Raw genomic sequence first — 22,802 nt, forward strand, 5'->3', positions numbered from 1 at the left:
TGATCATGGACAAATTTGTTCCTTAATGTATAAAGAGCTTCTAAAGATAGGAAGCAACAACTGACAGGGTTATAGAAAGAAAGAAATAAACAATTGTAGTTGGAGATTTTAACATATCCCTAACAGAAATCAATAATCAGACCCCCCCAAAAAAATTAGCAATGCCTTAGAAAATTTGAATAATGTCAAATTGTGCGACTCAAATATGCTATATTTTGTATATATATCTTTTTGTGTATCTCAGTATAAAATTACATAACATTAAAGCAAAGAATACAAATTATTTTTAACAAAACATAACTTTACAAAAAATAACTGGTAACAAAAACTTGTTAAAAAGTAAACCTCAATAAATCCCAGATAAAACATTGTCTCTGAATATTATTCAATAAACTTATAAAGCAATTTTAAAAAGATAGTTTTTAAATTCCTGGAACTTATCTAAAATACTGTGAAATAACTTTCAATTATAAGTGAAATAATTGAGATATTAGGAAATATTAGGATTGAATGACAATGAAAATGATGCAAGCATTTGGGGGACAAAAGCAGTATTTAGGAAATTTTTACCGTAAAGGGTATTCATCAAAAAATAGGGATGCTTCAAAATGATGAAATAGGATATTACCTCACAACTGTTAGAATGGCTCTTATCAAAAGGCAAAAAATAATATGAGATGGCAAGGACGTGGAGAAAAGGGAACCCTGGTACACTATTGGTTGCAATGTAAACTAATACAGTCATTATTTAATGAAAACAGTATGGAGGTATCTCCAAAAACTTAAAATGGAACTACCATATGATTCAGCAGTTCCACTACTGAGTATCAAAGGATATGAAATCAGTATGTCAAAAAGATACCTGTGAGGGGACAAAGCAAGATGGGGAATACGTGCACCATTCATATCTTCACTGGAATACCAAATTTTACCAGCTATCTGCACACTGAAAAACACTATCACAAGACCCAAAAATCAGGTGAGCAAACACAGTACCTGGTTTTAACTTCATATGATTGGAAGTGACATTGAGGAGGGTTGGAGAGACAGTCTTTAATCACCAATGCCATCCTTCTCCTAACCCCCAGCAACAGTTGTTCAACATGGAGAGTCTGTGCATTTGGGAGAGGAAGAGCGCAGTGACTGGGGAACTTTACCTTGAACTCAGTGTTGCCCTGTCATGGCAGAGGGCAAAGCTTTGCTGGGCTCAGCCAGTGCCTGGATATGGAGGGAGCATTTGGACCAGATTTAGCCAGAGAGGAATCACCCATTCCATCAGTCAGAACTTAAGTTTCTTAGCAAGCTATGCCACAGTGGGACAAAGTGCTCTGGAGTCCTAGGTAAACTGGAAAGGACACAAGGACTACAACTCCTAGGCAACACCTAGTGCCAGGCTGGGCTCAGAGCCAGAGGACTAGGATGGCACATGACCTAAGGAGATACCAGCTGGCATGGCTAAAGGAGTGCTAGTACCACTCCTCCTCCAACCCCAGGCAGTGCAACTCACAGCAATTAAAGTGTCTCTTTCCTTCTCTTTAAGGGGAGGAGAGCAAAGAGTAAAGAGGGCTTTGTCTTGCATCTTGCATACCAGCTCAGCCACAGTAGGAGAGAGAACGAGGCAGAGTCAAGAAGCCCCCATTCTAGGCCCTAGCTCTGGCACATTTCTAGACAAACATGGGCTAAAAGGAAGTTGCTGCCTTAAAGGGAAGGACCCAGTCCTGCAGGATTAATCACCTGCTGAATAAAGACCCCCTGGGCGCTGAATAACCAGCAGTGATACCCAGGAACTATGCTGTGGGCATTGGGCTCTGAGATGCGCAGGCTTCACGGGTGACTCAGCACATTCCCACCAGTGGTGGCTGTGATGAAAGACTGCTTCTGTTTGAGAAAAACGAGAGAAAACTAAGGTGACTTTGTCTTGCACCTTAGATGTCAGCTCAGCCACAGTGGGTTAGAGCAAAAAGCAGGCTCATGGAGTCCCTGAGTACAAGCTTAGTATAAGCTCAGCATTTCAGTACCTGCCCTGGGCCAGAGGGGAGCCTATTGCCCTGAAGGGTGAGTCACAGGCCTGGCAGCATTTACCACAAACTGACAGAAGAAACCTTGGGCTTTCAGTGAACATTGCAGTGGCCTGACGGAACCCCCTTGTGGTCCAGTGGTGGTAGATCCCACAGGGAGAGGCTCTTCTGCCTGTGGAAAGGGGAGGGAAGAGCAGGAAGGACTTTATATTGTGGTTTGAGTGCCACCTTAGCCACAGTAGAATAGAACAGGCAAATTTCTAAGGTGTTTGACTCCAATCCCTAGCTCCCAGATAGCATCTGTGGATCTGATCAGGGCCTAGGGGAACTTACCACCCCAAAGAGAAGGACCCAAACCTGGCTGGCTTTGCCACCTACTGATTGTAGAGTCCTAGGACCTTGAGTGAACATCGGTGATAGTAGCCAAGTAGTGGTTACAGTCGGCCTTGGGCAAGACCCAATGCTGTTCTGGCTTCAGGTCTGACCCTGTGCAGAACCAGTGGTGGTAGCCACAGGGGTGCTTGCATCACCACAACCCCAGTTCCAGGCAGCTCGGCAGAGAGAGAGAAAGAGACTCCATTTGTCTGGGAGAAAGTAAGGGAAAAGAATAAGAGTCTCTGGTGATCCAGAGAATTATTCTGGATCTTATCAAAGACCACCAAGGTGGTACCTCTGTGAGTCTGCAAAAAACACAGCATTATTGGGCTTGGGGCCAAGTCACTTTGAATACCTGGAAAACCTTCCCAAGAAGGATGGGCACAACAAGCCAAGACTGCAATAAATACCTAACTCTTCAATGCCAAGACACCAAAGACCGTCTATAAGCATTAGGATCATCCAGGAAAACAAGACTTCACCAAATGAACTAAATAAGGCACCAGGGACCAATACTTGAGAAACAGATGTGACCTTTCAGATAGAAAATTCAAAATTGCTATTCTGAGGGAACTCAATGAAATTCTATATAACACAGAGAAGGAATTCCAAATTTTTTGATAAATTTAACAACGAGATTGAAATAATTAAAAATAATCAAGTGGATATTCTAGTGTTGAAAAATGCAATTGAAATACTAAAGAACGCATCAATGTCACTTAAGAGCAGAATAGATCAAGCAGAAGAATTAGTGACCTTCAAGAGGCCATTTGAAAATGCAAAGAGCAAACAAAAGAAAAACAAATAAAAAACAGTGAAGCACACCTACAAGATCTAAAAAATAGACTCAAAAGAGCAAATCTAAGAGTTATTGGCTTTAAGATAGATAGAAAACAATAGAAAAGATCAATGAAACAGGTTTGTTTTTTTAAAGATAAGCAAAGTTGACAAACTTTCAGCCAGACTAACAGAGGAAAAAAGATAGAAGACCCAAATAAACAAAATCAGGGATGAATAAGGACACATTACAATTGATACCACAGAAATTCAAAGGATAATTAGTGGCTGCTGTGAGCAACTATATGCCAATAAATTGGAAAATATAGAGGAAATGCATAAACTCCTAGACACTTACTAGATTGGGCCACAAAGAAACCCAATAGCTTAACAGATCAATAACAAATAACAAGATCAAAGCCATAATGAACAGTCTCCCAGTAAAGAAAAGCCTGAACCCAATGGCTTCAATGCTAAATTCTAACAAACATTTAAAGAAGAACCAATACCAACTCTACTCAAACTATTTCAAAAAATAAAGAAGGAGAGAATACTTCCAAACTCGTTCTACAAGGCCGTTATTACTTTGATACCAAAAGCAGACAAAGACACATAAAAAAAAACTACAGACCAATATCTCTAATGAATATTGATGCAGAAATCCTCAAAAAAAAAATACTAGCAAACCAAATTCAACAATACATTAAAAAGGTCTTTCATCAAGACCAAGTAAAATTTATCCCTGGGATGCAAGGATGATTCAACATATACAAACCAATTAATGTGATATATCATATCATCAGAATGAAGTACTAAAACCATATGTTTATTTTAATTGTTTCTGAAAAAGCATTTGATAAAATTCAATATCCCTTCAAGATAAAAACCCTCAAAAAACTGGGGATGCAAGGAACATACCTCAACATGATGAAAGCCATATACAACAGACTCACAGCTAGTATCATACTGAATGCAGAAAAACTGAAAGCCTTTCTTCTAAGATCTGGAACATGGCAAGGATGCCCAGTTTCACCACTCTTATTCAGCATAGTACTGGAAGTCCTAGCTAGTGCAATCAGCCAAGAGAAATCAATAAAGGGCATCTAAATTGGAAAGTTAGAAGTCAAGTTATCCTTGCTTGCAGATGACATGATCTTATATTTGGAAAAACCTAAAGGCTCCACCAAAAACTATTAGAACTGATAAATTCAGTAAAGTTTCAGGATACATGATCAACATAAAAAATCAGTAGCATTTCTATATGGCAACAGTGAACAATCTGAAAAAGAAATCAAGAAAGTAATTCCATTTATAACAATCACAAATAAAATTAAATACCTAGAAATTGACTTAACCAAAGAAATGAAAGATCTCTACAATGAAAACTATAAAACATTGGTGCAAGAAATTGAAGATGGCACACACAAAAATAGAAAGATATTCCATGTTCATGGATTGGTATAATCAATGATGTTAAACTTTCTATACTACCCAAAGAATTCTACAGATTCAATGCAATCCCTATCAGAATACCAATGACATTCTTCACAGAAATTGAAGAAATAATTCTAAAATTCATGTGGAGCCACAAAAGACACAGAATAGCCAAAGCTATTCTGAGCAAAAAGAACAAAACTGAAGGAATCACATTGTCTTTCTTCAAATTATACTACAGCACTATAGTAACTGAAAAAGCATGGTACTGCCATAAAAACAGACATGTAGACCAATGGAACACAATAGAGAACCCAGAAACAAATCCATACACCTACAGTGAACTCATTTTTGACAAAGGTGCCAAGAGTATACATTGGAGAAAGGAAAGTCTCTTCAATAAATCGTGCTGGGAATACTGGATATCTATATGAATAATAATGAAACTTGACCCCTATCTCTTGCCATATACAAAAATCAAATTAAAACGGATTAAAGACCTAAATCTAATACCTAAATCTATGAAACTATTACAAGAAAACATTCAAGAAACCCCCTGAGACATTCATCTTGGCAACAATTTCTTGAGTAATACCCCACACACAGGCAAACAAAGCAAAAGTAGACAAAAGGGCACAGTGGCTCGCGCCTGTAATCCCAGCACTTTGGGAGGCCAAGGCGGGCGGATCACGAGGTCAGGAGATCGAGACCATCCTGGCTAACACGGTGAAACCCCGTCTCTACTAAAAATACAAAAAAAAAAAAAAAATAGCAGGCGTGGTGGCGGGCGCCTGTAGTCCCAGCTACTCGGGAGGCTGAGGCAGGAGAATGGCATGAACCTGGGAGGCGGAGCTTGCAGTGAGCCAAGATCGCGCCACTGCACTCCAGCCTGGGCGACAGAGCGAGACTCCATCTCAGAACAAAAAAGGAAAAAAAAAAGTAGACAAAAGGGATCATATCAAGTTAAAAAGCTTCTGCACAGCAAAGGAAATAATGAAGACACAACCCACAGAATGGGAGGAAATATTTGCAAAGAAACTATCCATCTCAGAAGGGCTTAATAGCCAGAATGTGTTAGGAACTCAAACAACTGTATAGGAAAAAAATCCAATAAGCCAGTTAAAAAATGGGTAAAAGATTTTAATAGAGATTTCTCAAAAGAAGACATACAAATAGCAACCGGGCATATCAGAAGATTCTCAACATCATTGATCATCAGAGAAATGCAAATCAAAACTACAATGACATGTTATCTTACTCCAGTCAAAATGGCTTATATCCTAAAACAATAACAAATGCTGGTGAATATGTGGAGAAAAGGGAACCCTTGTACACTATTGGTTGGAATGTAAATTAGTACAACCTCTATGGAGAACAGTTTGGAGATTCCTCAAAAAACTAAAAATAGAGCTACCATATGATCCACCATCCCACTGGTGGGTATATACCCAAAAGAAGGGAAATCAGTATATCAAAGGCATATTTGCCCTGTCATATTTGTTGCAGTACTGTTCACAATAGCCAAGATTTGGAAGCAACCTACATGTCCATAATGGATACAGAAAATGTATTTATGCATGGTGGAGTACTATTCAGCCAGAAAGAAATGAGATCCTGTCACTTGTAACAACATGGATGGAACTGGAGGTCATTATGTCAAGTGAAATAAGCCAGGCACAGAAACACAAACATTGCATGTTGTCACTTATTTGTGGGATATAAAAATCAAAACAATTTAACATATGGAGATGGAGACTAGTAGGATGATTACCAGAGGCTGGGATGGGTCGCAGTGGGTGAAGGGGATGTGGCAATGGTTAACGGGTACAAAGAATAGAAATAATAAATAGAACCTAGTATTTGATAGCACAACAGGGTGACTATAGTCAAAATAATTTAATTATGCATTTAAAAATAACTAAAAGAGTATAATTGGGGCCAGGCACGGTGGCTTACACCTGTAATCCCAGCACTTTGGGAGGCCAAGGCAGATGGATAATGAGGTCAGGAGTTCGAGACCAGCCTGGCCAATATGGTGAAACCCCGTCTCTACTAAAAATACAAAAATTAGCCGAGCATGGTGGTGCGCGCCTGTAGTCCCAGCTACTTGGAAGGCTGAGTCAGGAAAATCACTTGAATCTGGGAGGCAGAGGTTGCAGTGAGCCAGGATTGTGCCACTGCACTCCAGCCTGGGCAACAAAGCAAGACTCTGTCTCAAAAAAAAAAAAAAAAAAAAAAGAGTATAATTGGATTCTGTGTAACACAAAAGATGAATGCTTGAAGGGATGGATTTCCCATTTTCTATGTTGGGATTATTAAGTATTTTGTGCCCTTATCAATATATCTCCTGTACTCCATAAATACATACACCTACTATGTACTCACAAAGTTAAAAAATTAAAATTAAAAAAGATATCTGCACTCCCATGATCATTGCAACGTTAGCCACAACAGAATTGATATGGAATGAAACTGTCATCAACAGATGTACAGGTAATAAAAATGTAAATATACACAATGAAATACTATTCAACTTCTAAAAAGAAGAAAATTCTATCATTTCTGACAACATAGTTGAACCTAGAGGGCATTATGTTAGGTGAAATAAGCCAGGTATAGAAAATAAATACCACATGATCTAACTTATATGTAGAATCTAAAAAGTTGCAGTTTCTGAAGCAGATAAAAGAGCCTGGTGGGGTGAGAAGATTGGGGAGATATAGGTCAAAAGACCTAAAATTTCACTTAGACAAGAGGAATAAGTTCAAGACATCTATTGTATATAATGGCAACTATAGTTAATATATACTTGAAAATTTCTGAGAGAGTAGATTTAAAGTGTTCTCACACAAAAGAATAAATATTTGAGGTAGTACAAATGTTAAATAGCTTGATTTAGCCATGCTGCAATGTATACACTTATCAAAACATCATGTATACCATAAATATGTGCAATGTTTACTTGACAAAAAAATTTTTAACGAAAATAGAGAGCTAAATAAACACTGAATTTAGGAAACAGTACAGAACAATGGAGAAAGTCCTGAAGAAATGTGAAGGATGGAATTAATAAAGATTAGGGAAAAATCAGTGAAACTGAAACAAAATGAGGCACAGACAGTAAGAAAAAGAAGTGAAAGATAAGAATGTATGTTAACCCACAAGTTAGTTATTTGAAAAGATTGGTGACATCAATACAATAAAAGGATTGTACATGGAAAATGAGAGGTATAAATAAATAAAACATTGAAAAAGGGAAACAACTACAGATAAGGAAAAGACTTTTAAAATAGCAATCATTATGAAATTATGTTATTAAATTTGTTAATCTAGGTGAAATGGTTAAATTTCTGAAATTGATATAAAATATTAAAATTGACACAAGAAGAAATGAAAGTTAAAATAACAACTAGTGTTCATGACCAGCCTGGCCAACCTGGTGAAACCCCATCTCTACTAAAAATACAAAACAATTAACCAGGCGTGGTGAAAGGCACCTGTAATCCCAGCTACCCAGGAGGCTGATGCAGGAGAATCGCTTGTACCTGGGAGGTGGAGGTTGCAGTGAGCCGAGATCCTGCCATTGCACTCCAACCTGGGCAAGAAGAGTGAAACTCCATCTCAAAAAAAAAAAAACAGTAAAATAAAATTAAAAAAAAAAACAACCAGCAAATAGGTTGAAATGGTACTCAAAGACAAACTACTCTCTTCCCCCCATCCACCCATAAAGAGAATTCCAGACTAAAAAGTACTATGGGTAAGTTTTAAGCAAGTTTTTGAGAACTAATATCTGTTCTATACAACTGGCTCTAAAAACAGATAAAAAAGGAAAGTTGCCTAATTCTTTTTCTGGAACTAACATAACCTTAGTTCTAATTCTTAGAGTATAATAAAATATATATGTATTCCTTTTTCATTTTTTTTTTCAAGGACAAAGTCTCACTATGTTGCCCAGGCTAGACTCGAACTCCTGGGCTCAAGCAATCCTCTAGGCTCAGATACCGGGACTATGTGCCTCTGTGCCCAGCTTAAGAAGCCCATTTTAGTTACAAACGTATGTAAAAAATCTTACTTTAAGTAAACCTTACCATGAATTTAAATCATGTCAGTGAGACACCAGAAAAATTGTTATGGTAATTCATCATATTAATGGACTAATGGGGAAATAAATCTTATCACAGGCAGAAAAAGAATTTTATTGTTCAACTTATATTCACATAAGATACTAAACTAGAAGAGAACCACCTACACTTCATAAAGGCTTAATAAAGCAAGCATTATACTTAATGGAAAAACTTTAGAGAAATTTACATTAATAGCAGAAATAAGAGATGGATGTTCATTAATATTGTCACTGTTTAAAATAGTACTTCAGGTCCTGAAAAATGTTGAGAAAAGGAAATAAGAGGTTTCAGGATTGGAAGAGAAGAGATGAAAACCATCATTATTTGTTAATGACAGGATTATCTCCACAGGAAACCCAACATAACCAAAATATTAAAACTAATATAGGAGTTCTGTCAAGTAGCTGTCCATAGATCAACTTATGAGTAATTACTAATTGGAAAATATAGTAAAATATAAGTACTGTTCTCAAAAGTAACCCAAAGTATCCAACAATTCATGTACTAAGAATTCACAGGATCTTTTTAAGTAAGAGGTAAAACTTTGGGTAAGGAATTAATGAGAGATATGCCCTATGCATGGGTAAAATTACTTCCTATAATAAAGATATCAATTTTCCATAAATTAATTTATAAATCTAATGCCATAACAATCAAAATTTTGTGTGCAATTTTACAAACTTGTTCTAGGCATTATGTGGAAGGATAAAGACATACCAATAAATCCATTTTGAAAAAAGAAGAGAAAAATTTGCCAGCAGGCAAAAATAATTAAAACTAGGATGGAACTTGAATAACAGCAGCAAAATAGACATATTGAAGGGAATCGACAGTAAAATAATAATATATATACATTTACAGCGATATTTGTATGTGAACTTGACATATGATGATAAAGTGGCACCACAATTAATATGCAAGGGGTGGGTCAGACAGGGTAGGAAAATTAGCTCACCAATGGAATAAATTAAAAACTGGACTCCTATCTTTCATCCTACAATATGACATGCCATGTCTTAATTGTGTTTTAAAGGGCTGTTGCGTGTCATCATGGATGAGGTAAGAGTTGAAGCCAGAGATTACTTAGGTAGCTTTTTTATTTTTTGAGATGGAGTTTCGCTCTTGTTGCCCAGGCTAAAGTGCAATGGTGGGATCTCTGCTCACTGCAGCCTCCACCTCCCGGGTTCAAGCGATTCTTCTGCCTTGGCCACCCGAGTAGCTCGGATTGCAGGCATGCACCACCACACCTTGCTGATTTTTTATTTTTTAGTAGAGACAGGGTTTCTCCATGTTGGTCAGGCTGGTCTCGAACTCCCGACCTCACGTGATCTGCCCACCTCAGCCTCCCAAAGTGCTGGAATTACAAGCATGAGCCACCACACCCAGCCTAGGTAGCTATTTTATGGTATATTCACAAAGATGGTAGTTTGGACTAGAGTGGTATCAAGGGAGATGGCGCAAAGTGTGCAAATTTTGACTTGTTCCCCTAAGCTCCGAACTCATGTCCAACCACCTATGAGGCATCTCTATCTGCAATCCTATAGGTCATATATACAAATGTGTCTAACACTGAACATATTTTCTCCATACAAATCTTCTCCTCTTGAGTATATTATTGAGTATCAGTACTAGAGACCTGGTAGTCATCCATATGATGGTTATATATAAGGATATATGATAGTCCTTATCATATCCCCACTGTTATTAGTTTAATTTGAGCTCCTTGTGCTGCATCTCTTGTAGCAGTAATCTTACTTAACTGTCAACCTTCCACTGAAACTTATACCTTTAGTTAGAGATGCAATTAATTAAAACAAAATTTGGACTTCACCATATAGTGACTTTGTCTTTTTCTACTGTGCTTTAAAATAAACCTCGTTTCTTAGTGTTTCAAATGGTTTACTAAGATATTTAATAGATCTTGTTGTTTTAGTCGGAATGTGGAACAGGGGCTTCGAGGGACCCGCACTACGACCGGACATTATAATACAATTAGCCGAATGGATAGACATCGTGTCATGGATGACCATTATTCTCCAGATAGAGACAGGTAAATATGATTAAATACTATTAGACCTTATTATTAATATAATCACTGCTTTCAGGAAGGGGTTACCATAAAATGTTTTCACATATTCCTTTTTCTTAGTTTCTGAAACAATGTTTTTCTGTTACAATGCTTACATTATTTCTTATGACTGCCACATTGTTAAAGGTAAATAAATACAAACAACCTTTTCTCTGGTAAGAAAAAAACAAAATTATCTTTCTCCTACCATTTTGTTTTTGGTTTAATCAAACCAGTTAAGTTAGTGAATCTGTATAAATGATTATAATGTTAATTATAGTGAAACCAAGATGTTTTATTATTTTTCCTTGTCATAAACAATTATATATATAAATACTTTCATGAGACAAAAGATTTTAAAGTCTTTTACATTCATCAGAGAAATTGGTGTGACTTTTCACATATGGAAGTATTGAGACGGAGTCTGATTTGTTTAGGAAACATTTTATGATTCATGAAGAGGTTTTTCCTCATGGCTTTCAGTAAACCTTTTAAGCATCTTAAAGATTGTTTGCTGTATTTGGAAGAGCTCTCTGAATTTGCTCCATTAAATGTCACGAACTTGGAAGTAACATGGTATGTTACAATGCTTACATTAGCTGCTATTAATATTTTTAACTTAAGCAAATCAATAAACTCTCTAATTCATGCTTTGGTTATACATGAAGTAAATGCCATTATATTTCCCAAACTATTCAAAGATATGATAAAATAACGAAGGAACTCAGAAGTCCCTTTGTATGCATCCTAAACCGATTTTAGGAAGAACATTTGGGGGCTTTTAAATAAGCTGATATGAGAAATTACTGTTTACATTTAAACACTTAATTTTTTTGTCTAAATTAAGATTATACTTAATTCATGCTTAATTTCACTGTGATTTAGTATACTTCTCCAGAACTAAAGAGGGGCTATCATAGTCTTCAATAGTGTCTAACAAGTATTGGCTTTTGTGCCTGAGATCTAAGAAGAAATTATATGTAAGAAGTTATTAAATTAATATTGCTTTTAGTGATAAATGAAAGCTAATGTAGTATTTTATTTTCTTTTAATTTGCTTAACTTTTTCAAAGTGATCTCTGTGTTTAGGGGTAATTATAGACATGCTACCTGTAGAAGTTGATGCTTATCAAGAACAATACTGTAATAGAAAGAAGGGTAACTATGTTGGCATGATTAGGAGTTGAAAGGAGTCATTAGGATGAATGAAGAGGTATTTTAGTTGCCTAATATAGCATTTTAATGAGCTTGATTGTTTCTGGAAATTATTTATATACCAAGTCATAAAATCCTTGTTCCTTGAAGGTTTGTTAATGGAAATGATGAGAGAGAAAATTCTGAAATGAATTTAAACTGTCTTCAATTTTATGTAAAGTTTTATTTTAATGAAAAAATGGACTTTGTTTTCTTTAAGACAAATAAATGCTGTCTAAATCTTGAAGAAAAATAAAATTAACATCTAGAATTATAAATAAAAATGATTGCTATCATGTCAAATGCATAATACTTTATAAATATTTAAAGGCAAATGACCCTAGGTTTAATGGCAGCAAAGCTTCCTATTAAAGCCTAGATGATTAATCCTTGGTATTAGTTAATATGGTCATATTAGGTAATTATCATGTCAGAGATATCCTACAATGTGCATTTTTATGGTCTGTCCCAATTTATGTCTGCAACTGAAACATCATTATATTTTTATTTTTTATTTAAAAAATTTATAAATCTTTCAGTTTAGCAAAAATGTTCATATAACTATTTTCTGAAGTTTTCAAGAAAATTGATCCATGTGGTTTTTATTTCTCTTTTAGAGCACTGTCAATGCCAGATCACAATTCCTCTTAATTGTGAGCTGCCTTAAATCCTTTTTTCAAATAAATAAAATAGAATTTTATTTAAATAGAAATATAAAACCATTTCTAATATTATTTATCTGTGTAATTATTTATTAACATGAGGAATAAAAAATTTAAAAGTTCAATATTATATATGTGGTCTGTCACATTAAGCAACAAATTCTTAATCTCTGTTTTATCTTAATATTCTAAGAGTTTTGGTAATAAAATGCATATGGGTGCGTTATGATTTTTAGAAGATAAGAATACTCTAGAACTCTTACAGTGAATTTTCATGAATAGCATTTTAATCAATAATAATGTTGATTAAAAAGCCTAAGAGAGAATTTCCTTTGAGATAATAATAGTAATTTAGGTCTTTTGAGAGGTACAATGACTAACCTTTCTTGTCAGTAAGAATTGATGCACTGGACTAGAATAGTATTTTATTGAATGTAATATTTTATTGAATCTTTTTTATAGGATTTGAAACCAAATGGCCTTGATTTTGAATGCAGGATTTAACCTCTTGCTACCTGTGTCTTTGGGAAAATTAACCTCTTTGACACTTGATTTTCTTATCTGTAAAATTAGAATATCAGTATCAACTTTACTGAGTTGTGTAGATTAAATGACTTGTATCAACTTTATTGAGTTGTGTAGATTAAATGACACTGCCTCCAATTGTATAGTAGGTATTGAAAATACGTGCCTTAACCTTACCATTTTAAAAGGATATATTCACTTGCAAATAATTTACATTTAATGTGCTTAGTAAACAAGAAAAAAAGAGAGAGAGAGAAATCAGCCAGTTCACTTAGTGTTGTTGTTGTTTTGTTTGTTTGTTTTTTGAGACAGTGTCTCACTGGGTCACCCAGGCTGGAGTTCAATGGCGTTTTCTCAGCTCACTGCAACCTCTGCCTCCCAGGTTCAAGCGATTCTCCTGCCTCAGCCTCCCAAATAGCTGGGATTACAGGCATGTGCCACCATGTCCAGCTAATTTTTTTTATTTTTTTTTTTTTTGTATTTTTAGTAGAAACGGGGTTTCGCCATGTTGGCCAGCCTGGTCTTGAACTCCTGACTTCAGGTGATCCACCTGCCTGGGTATCCCAAAGTGCTGGGATTACAGGCATGAGCCACCGCGCCTGGCCCATGTAGTTTTTTGTTTGTTTGTTTGTTTAGGGCATGAATTGGACCTTGAAAAATGGGCATGTTTATTCAGGCAAGACCAAGAGCAAGGATAGACTATAATGAGTGAGAAAAGATGCTATTTGATATTCATTAATAGTACTTGGTTAAACTTGGGTGGTGTAAGGAGAAGATATAGTATTTATATCCTTTCTATAGGTAATGTAAAAATAATTTACACTTTAAATTTTTATTAGGTCTTTGTTTCTCTGCCTATCTCACTGTGTTATCATTAGTCAAAATCCTATTCTGCTTTGCAAAGTAGATAGATTCTTCACAAGTAATTTAGTAACCTGGATGCAAGGACTCAGCTAAAACAAGGAATTATTAAGCATATCTTTCATCTCCTACTTCCATTCCACCGCTTTTTATACCATTGTTTTTCTGATAAGTCCTGGTAACTACTACAACTAGGAACATAATTTTTCCTGAGGCAGACTATGTGGCCTTAGTATTAGAAATCAATACAAAAATTAGCCGGGCACGGTGGCAGGTGCCTATAATCCCAGCTACTCAGGAGGCTGAGGCAGGAGAATTGCTTGAACCCGAGTGGCAGAGGTTGCAGTGAGGCGAGATCGCGCCACTGCACTCCAGCCTGGGTGACAGAGTAAGACTGTCTCAAAAAAAAAAAATATATTTTAAGAGCTTTTTGTTTACTTGAATTAGTTTACTATTAGAATAAGTATAGAGTATTAGATAATATTTCTGTAACATGTCAGAAGTACTCCACAGTATGCATTTTTATGTCTATCCTGGAGGCCAAAATACATTAGATGCATTTATTTCCATGGAGTATACTTTTAGCATCATAAGAATACAATTAATGTTGGCAAAAGATAAATTTATAAGCTTTTTTTCTCCTATACATTCAATTAATAGATATATATTCTAAAAAGGAAAATGCCCTATTATATGGACCACTGGCATACCTTACACACTCATGCTATTTATCTGTTCCTTGTCAGGAAGTCAGCTACCAGAAAGTGTAACTCATACTCATAACTATTTCACCAAAAAGAATAGTCTCTTTTTTCCTTTCAGTTATCAACTATGAAGGAAACATATCTCTGATAGTTTAAAATTATGAAGTAAATGAAAAAAGAAAATTCACTTTACAAAAATAATATAACGTTTTATTTTACTTATTTTATTTGCTGTATTTCGGAAACATTTTAAGACAGTTAAATCATACTGAGTAGAATGTAGGGACTACAACATAAGGAAAGCATTAACAATATTAAAGACACGTGCCAGGCACAGTGGCTCATGCCTGTAATGCCAGAACTTTGGGAGGTTTAAGCAGGCACATCACTTGAGCCCAGGAGTTCTCAACCAGTCTAGGCCATATAGTGAGACCCTATCTCCACAAACACACACAAAAAATAAAAAATAAATAAAATTAGCCCAGGTGTGGTGGTGTGCACCTTTTTTTTATTCCAGCTACTCAGGAGGCTGAGGTGGGAGGATTGCATGAGCCTAGGGAAGTCAAAGCTGCAGTGAGCTGAGATCGCACCACTTCAGTCCAGCCAGGGTGACAGAGCAAGACCCTGTCTCAAAAAAAAAAAAAAAAAAAGAATAAAAAACTGTTTTTGCATTAAGTAAGGGTTTTTGGAAGCTATAGTTTTACTTAAGAATGGAATACTTTATCTCCCATTTTTGCAGTTCTTTTTTGTATGGACTAAAGTGATTCCTAAAGGGGACATTCGGCTAATTTCATATAGTGGAAGGACAATTCATTATAAATATAATTTTGTGTTGTCTTTAAAGGTTATATTGCTTAAGAATCAAAGTGTCTAGAAATTGGATTAGTAATCTAGTTTAATACTTTGAATAGTAATTTTTTATCATGAGCCTTAGAATCTATGACTTCTTTATTTTGTTTTTGCTTTTTAAAATTTAGTAAATGTATTGTTTTTCTATTTTTTTCTTTTACAGTGATTTACTGCTCAGATTGGACTAACTGCAGTTTTAATATAACTTACTTTATTTGTTTAGTCATTATGCATATTTAAGACACTATGCATACTTATTGCTCAAATTTAATAATGTCCATTAATTTTGGAAAAAAAGTAAGCATGGTTCAGTGGAGAAGTGTAATATGTTTTAAGGTTGTACCAAGTGGATGCAGCAAAGGACCTTGAGTATGGCTGTGGACCTTAGGTAGATTTTAGAGGGCTTACTAAAACACAATGGTAAATTTTGTATAATGTTCATGCATGAGTTTTTATAGTTTTCAACAGAATCTCAAGGAGGGTCATGACCAGATAAGGTTAAGAACTAACATGACTAGAGACAGAAAAGAGAAATAAAATAAATTGATGCTTGATAAAGGTGATTCTTGCTTAATGGCTGCTTTGGCTTTATAGGGACAAAGTTAATTATAAGACTCTTCAAGGAAACTATTAGAAATTGGATGATTTTATATATATATTTTATAAATTTATAAATTTTAACAAGCTTTGAAATTTACATATTTTCTGTTATTCTTAAGTAATTTTGGAGAAAACCTATTCCTTTTAAAGCAGTAAAGCCCAACATCACAACTGTTGGGTATTATTTCTCTTCTTCATAAAGCTATGTATACTGTTTTAAATATTTTCTTACATAGGCTCATAATCTTCTGTTTATGTTTCTAGAATGTTTCTATAATTATATGAACCACTGCTCTTTTTTGAGAGAAGGCTCATCGTGAAAACAGTATAATTTTGATTTTACTTTTTAGTGCAATCCAAAATATATTTGAGTGGGTCAGCCATTGTGCACAAAGATTTAAAACAGACATTATCCTGGTCTAGCCAGACAAATTATCGTATATCAACTAATTTTAAAATGTTGAAGACTGTGTGGCAGAAGGATAACAATACTGGAACAGATTGGAGAGAAAATTACTTGATTGGGTGAACTGGAAAAGGCATCACAGAGAAGTTGGGCTTTAAAGATTGAATAAGATTGTGAAAAGTGAAGCAGTGGAGACAGAGGGAGAATGGTGGGCATTCTTGACAGAATGATGAACATGAACAAATTCTTGGAGTCAGGAAAACACATGATAATTTAGAGAATCTTAGGTAGTCTGTTGTACCTAGATAAGAGGCAGTGGTATGGGGAATGGAAAGTGATAGAAGATGAAGATTGAAAGTAGTTTAGAACTTTTAGGGAATTTATACTTGTTTTTTGATATCAGGAACCAGTGAAGGATTTTTAGTAAGGTACCTATGTGATCAGAAAGCATAATATGCAAATAAACTTCTGTAGACAGGATGAAGATTGTATTTAGTCAGGGGAAGACTGGGGTCTGAAGGTAGGAAGACCTAAGAGAAGGTTGTTTCAATAGACATAGTAAACCTGATTTAAGGTGGTGGCAGGAGAAAAGGTAAAGGAGAGAAATCTGAGTTATTTAGGCATCAGAACAAGCAAGGCTTGTAAATCCATTGAATGTGAAAAATGAGGAAATGGAGGAGTTAAATTTTGAGACTGTAAAACTTGGTTTATTAAATAAATATTTTAATCCTTAGTTGAAGCTGGAATTGCAAGAGATTACAAAAAAGAATAGCTGAAGTATTATATTAAATTCCAAAGGGGGATTAAAGAATTACGTTAGAAATTAGAAGGGACTTTAGAGATGATGGACTCCTGTGTTTTGTAGAGGTACCTGAGAGACTGCTATGACAGGTAAAAATGAGGCCAAATGGATAGAGATCTAGGCTTCTTACTCTCTTTAGCCAGCATCATCCTGATATTATTTGATTACTGTATATTGATTCTATATCAAATTTTGTTTGGAAAAAAAGTGATCTGCTAAAAAAAAAATAGAGTTTGAAAACCACTGCTTGAACCTCCGCATAAATAGGCAAAGGGTATTGTTCTAGTCTCACAATGAACATATGTTTTCCTGAAGTGTCTACATGTCACTCAAGCATTATGTGGAGAGCCCAGAAGCAGATGGAAAAGTGTTGTGCAACCCAAAGAATAATCAGTAATAAAGCAGAGTTATTGTTTACACCATAAAAGCAATTGCATTATTTAGAAAGAACATGTTGGAATATAAGATCAGGAAATGAATCTTGGAAAACCACTGCCTCTCTACAGAGAAAGGAAATCCAGTACATTAAATGCATGAAGAACCACTCATATAGGTGAGAGACCAGGCTGTATGTACAAATGTGTTAAGAGCCTGAGTTTTGAATTAAGAAAGCCCTGAGTTTGAAACCCAGTCCTGCCACTTACTATATAGCTCTGAACAAGCACTCATAGCCTCAGTTTATCTGTCTGTGCAAAAGTGGGAATAGTAGAACCTACCTCAAAGAGTTGTTATGAGAAGTAAATGAGATAATGTAGGCAAAGCTTTTAATGGAGTACTCAGCATATAGTTCAGTGTATATGAACTGAACTATAAGTTAAATAAAGACTATTTTTAATAGCTAGAGAGGTTTCAGAAACCAAAAAAGGAGAGAGTATTAAAAAATAGAGGTTTGAAAATCAATGTCTAATACCAAAGGTAAGTGGAGTATGATGAGGATTAAGAGGAGACGAAAGAATTTTGGGGGAATTGCACATTCATAAGATAGCTTCGAGAGTGTGGTAGAAGCAGAAGTCAAATTACAGTAAGCTTAAAGCATGAAAGCAAACTCTAGCAGAGGTGGCAAGAATTGTAGATATGTATTTTAAGATGTTCTATGTTGAAAAGAAAATGAGCGAGATACAGTGGCTTGAGAGGAAGGAAAGATTAGCAAGGGTTTTATTTTTAGGATTAAGTGCAGTTGAGGAAGGGAATAATAAATGAAGCAAGGTCATATGGGAAGCAGGATTACAAGTAGAGGCATCTCTTTTGGTGCAGAAGACAAGGACAAGTGAAGATTTAAATGTATGTTTACTTTATATTTAGAGATAGAATTGTGGAAGTTGAGAGAGTTCAAGGTTCATTTCCATTGTTTATGGAAACATAATGATAATCTGCTAAGATTAATTGTTTTAGTATTAAAGGTTCTAAGAAAGTAGGAAATTTTAAATTAGTGCTGTGGAAAGAAGAGATGGGTAAAAGATCAGTGTGCTGCTTGGATTGCTTATGGTAGTTATGAGGCGTGAAAGGTAGCAAAGCCAATAGCATGTAATACATAATACATAATAAACATAGTGAATGGAAAAATGAATAGCACCCAATAAATTTAATAAATACAATTAATAATCAAAGTAATTTGGATCAGTTTACTCTTTATTAAATGGAATTGTTAAGGCCCTTTGTAGTTATTTTTAATTATTAATAATTAAAAGAGAAATAGTTACCTTTTAAATTTCCCAACTTTTATAAGTATTTGAAATTACCTCATTTATTATTTCCTTCTTAAACTTTCTGCTTATTTTATTTTTCTCATCTCATCTTTCCTCATAAAAAATGGTAAAGCATCTCTATCATATAACATATTCTAGGTGGTGCTAAAGATGTTTGAGTAATAACTGATAATGTTATATTGTTGTTGCATTTTATTTTAAAATATTTAGAATATTTTAACCTTTGGCACTGTCATATTACAGTGAACATTGGGAGGAGGGGGCAAGCTTTCCAATAACAGTTTCCATGTGCTTTGCTTACTGTCTGCCTATCTTTTAAAATCTCACTTTTTAAATTAAACTATACTTTTTTTTCACTTCTTTCTTGAGTCTTATTTATATTCTTGTTTCTGCCATGCTTGCAGTCATTTTCTTACTCTACCTCGCTCCAGATACAGTCAGACCATTGACCATCATCACAGGGATGGCAGGTATATTTTTCTTACAATTGAGTCTGTTTGTGGAATTGCTTGTGCCTGTGTATTGATATGATATAGTTCACTTTTATTTCTGTTTTTATGTATATACATATATGTTTGTTAATGAAATATAGAAATATCACCCACATAAAATAACATGAAATAAAACGTATTAACTAATTGTAGTAGGACATCAAAAATACAGTGTCCCTTTTGTAAATTAGGAGAATCTCTTTGGTGATTCTAAAAATTTAGTTCATCAGGAATTACAGTTAACTCTCTATTTATCTACAAATATAGAATAAGAGTATTATCTTTAAATTAACTCCAGTTGACTACTCACCTTCCTCAGCAGAGTCCATAATTAGGTATTTAGATGGCATAGGTCTTGAAAACTCACTTTCCCACCTCCAGAGTAGAGGAATCTGTCCTTGAAGTGCTTAGGTTGAACTGATTTGTTTGTGGTTGCCTTGTCAGAGGTGGCTGTAATCTACTCCTTTGTCGTAGTAGATAATCCTTATCTGCAGAGAATACTGAGTCTGTGAGAAAACACTTGTCATTTCTACCCTACCACCATTTCTCTTTCCAAAGTGGGAATTTGCAGTGAATCATAGATAGTACAGCTACAATGCCTTAAGGAAATATAATTTACATTGGAGGGAAATCTCAGTTACCTGGCATATAATAGCAAGAGGGGTTAACTAGAAAGAGGGGTTAATTAGAAAGAAAAGAGAGAGAGAAGATCTCTAAAATCTGAAAAGTTCTCAAGGCTGTATGGAGATTTAGAGATCTGAGCCAGTGACAACATTTGAGATCCTTTAGGTAAAGAAATAATGTGGTGGAAGGCTTAGCTAGTATAAATTAGGAATTATGTGCCATGGTTGGTCACCTTGACTGTTGTTTCTAAGTGATTTGGAGTTATGTGTGACTTCCTTCATCCCTATGAAATTAACTAAGAGTTGATAATAAAAGAGTTTATAAAAATGATTAAAAACTAAAGAGTAAATTTATAAGTATTTTATTTATGTGGGTTAATGTGAAAGGAAACATAAGAGGTAATAGCAACAGTAATTTACTAATAACTTTTGTAATGTCTTTCAGCAAATATGATTGAAATTTAGTGCCTTCCAGTTTATTATATGATAATGGTTATTGCTATATTTAATTTTCTTTTGCATTTTTTCACTCTTTTTTGTTATTCTGCTTCAATCCTAAATAATTATCTTTTGTTGTTTTTTGTTTTACTGTTGCTATATATTGCATTCCGACTATTTTTTACTTTCAGTAATTATACATTTACCTTACAAAAATATGGAAAAGTAGTTATATAACTGTATTTTGATAATTGGCTAAACCTTTTTTAAAGGTGGGTGACATACATGAATGAGACATTACTGATTATAGACTTACTGTATATACTCTGGTGTCTCTTCATTTCATGCTAAGTTAAAGTCATATCACATCACTTTTTCAATAGTTTGTATTTTCTTAGTCTCAGTTATCAACAGATAGGTTATCTACTTCATGTTACTTAGTTTTTCCATTCAGCAATGTAGCTAGAATTAGTTCTTGATCATCTCAATTTTGTACTTTTCCCCAAATTCTCAACTTCGGCCTAATTGGCCCATTTTGAGGAAGACATTTATGAATTGTCTTTCTGTGCCACAATTTGGTTTGTGCTGAGAAAACAGAGATCATTAATGTTTATATTAAAATATAACATGTTAAAATCTGTTTCCACAAGCAAGTTATCAAATATCTAATGTAGGATTTACTATGTATATTTACATGTATATGTAATATTTATTTTATATGTATTAAAGTATTTGCCTTGCCCTAGTGCAACAGAAACTCTTGAGGACCTAAGTCTAGTGACCTAGACAATATGGGTAGAATTTGTAAGAATGAAGTTCCTTTGTTTTTTTAAAAAATATTTTGTACCCATTAACCAACCCCTCTTCATCTCCTTCTCTCTACTATCCTTCCCAGTCTTTGGTAACTACCATTCTATTCACTGCCTCCATGAGATCAATTTTTAGCTCCCATATATGAGTGGAAACATGCAATATTTGTCTTTCCGTGCCTAGCTTATTTCATTTAATATAATGTCCTCCATTTTCATTCATCTTGCTAATCATGCATTTCATACCTGATTTTATTCTTTCTGTTTTAGCTGATACTCCATTGTGTGTATATATATCACATTTTCTTTATGCATTCATTTGTTGATGGACAATTAGGTTGATTCCATATCTTGGCTATTGTAAATAGTGCTGCAGTAAACATGGGAGTGCAGGTATCTCTTCAATATACTGATTTCCTTTCTCATGAATATATACCCAGCAAAGGGATTGCTAGATCATATGATAGTTCCATGTTTAGATTTTTAGGAACCTCCATACTGTTTTCTATACTGGTTGTATTAATTTATATTTCCACCAGCAGTGTACAAGCACTCCCCTTTCTCTTCATCCTCTCCAGCACTTGTTATTTTCAGAATTTTTTAATAATAGGCATTTTAACCTGGGTGAAATGATATCTCATTGTGGTTTTGATTTGCATTTCTCTGATAATTAGTGATGTTGAGCATTTTTTTATATACCTGTTGGCCATTGTATGTCTTCTTTTGAGAAATGTCTATTCAAATATTTTATCCATTTAAAAAAATCAGATTATTATTGTTATTTTGTGCTATTGAGTTGTTTGAGTTCGTTATATATTCTGTTTATTAATCCCTTGTTGGATGAATAGCTTGCAAATATTTTCTTCCATTCTGTAGGTGTCACTTCACTTTGTTTATTGTTTTCTAAACTGTACAGAAGCTTTTCACCTTGATAGAATCTCATTTGTCAATTTTTGCTTTGGTTGCCTGTGTTTTTGAGGTCTTACTCAAGAAATCTTTGCTAGATAGAAGGAATAAAATCTAGTGTTCAATAGCACAGTCAGGCAACTATAATTAACAATAGCTTACTGTATATTTTAAAATATCTGGAAGAGAAGATTTGAAATGTTCCCAACACAATGAAATGTAAATGTTTGAAGTGATGTATATCCCAATTACCCAAATTTGATCATTACATATTATATATTTGTATCAAAATGTAACAGTACCCCATAAATATGTACAACTATTATGTATCCATAAATTTTTTTAAAATATTAGCTTTCATTCTAATTTTGCTACATATAAATGAATGTGTATTAGTTACAACACAATGTAATAACATGAACATCCTTGAA

General features: G+C 34.6%; 1 protein-coding gene across 49 annotated transcripts in view; it reads left to right on the forward strand.

The window, feature by feature from the left end:
- RIMS2 (regulating synaptic membrane exocytosis 2) overlaps nt 1-22,802 on the forward strand; it is a 743,118-nt gene that overhangs the window by 467,397 nt on the left and 252,919 nt on the right. For 27 of the 49 annotated variants that reach the window (XM_055116827.2, XM_055116838.2, XM_055116828.2 and 24 more), the window contains one exon: nt 10,662-10,778. In XM_055116827.2, coding sequence (XP_054972802.2) covers nt 10,662-10,778 — 117 coding nt within the window. Of the gene's footprint in view, nt 1-10,661; nt 10,779-19,508; nt 19,575-22,802 lie in introns of all 49 variants that reach the window. The other 22 variants (XM_034966469.3, XM_055116819.2, XM_055116823.2 and 19 more) reach the window with 1 other exon arrangement.

Source organism: Pan paniscus, chromosome 7, assembly GCF_029289425.2.
Source record: "Pan paniscus chromosome 7, NHGRI_mPanPan1-v2.0_pri, whole genome shotgun sequence".
NCBI classification, from domain to species: domain Eukaryota; kingdom Metazoa; phylum Chordata; class Mammalia; order Primates; family Hominidae; genus Pan; species Pan paniscus.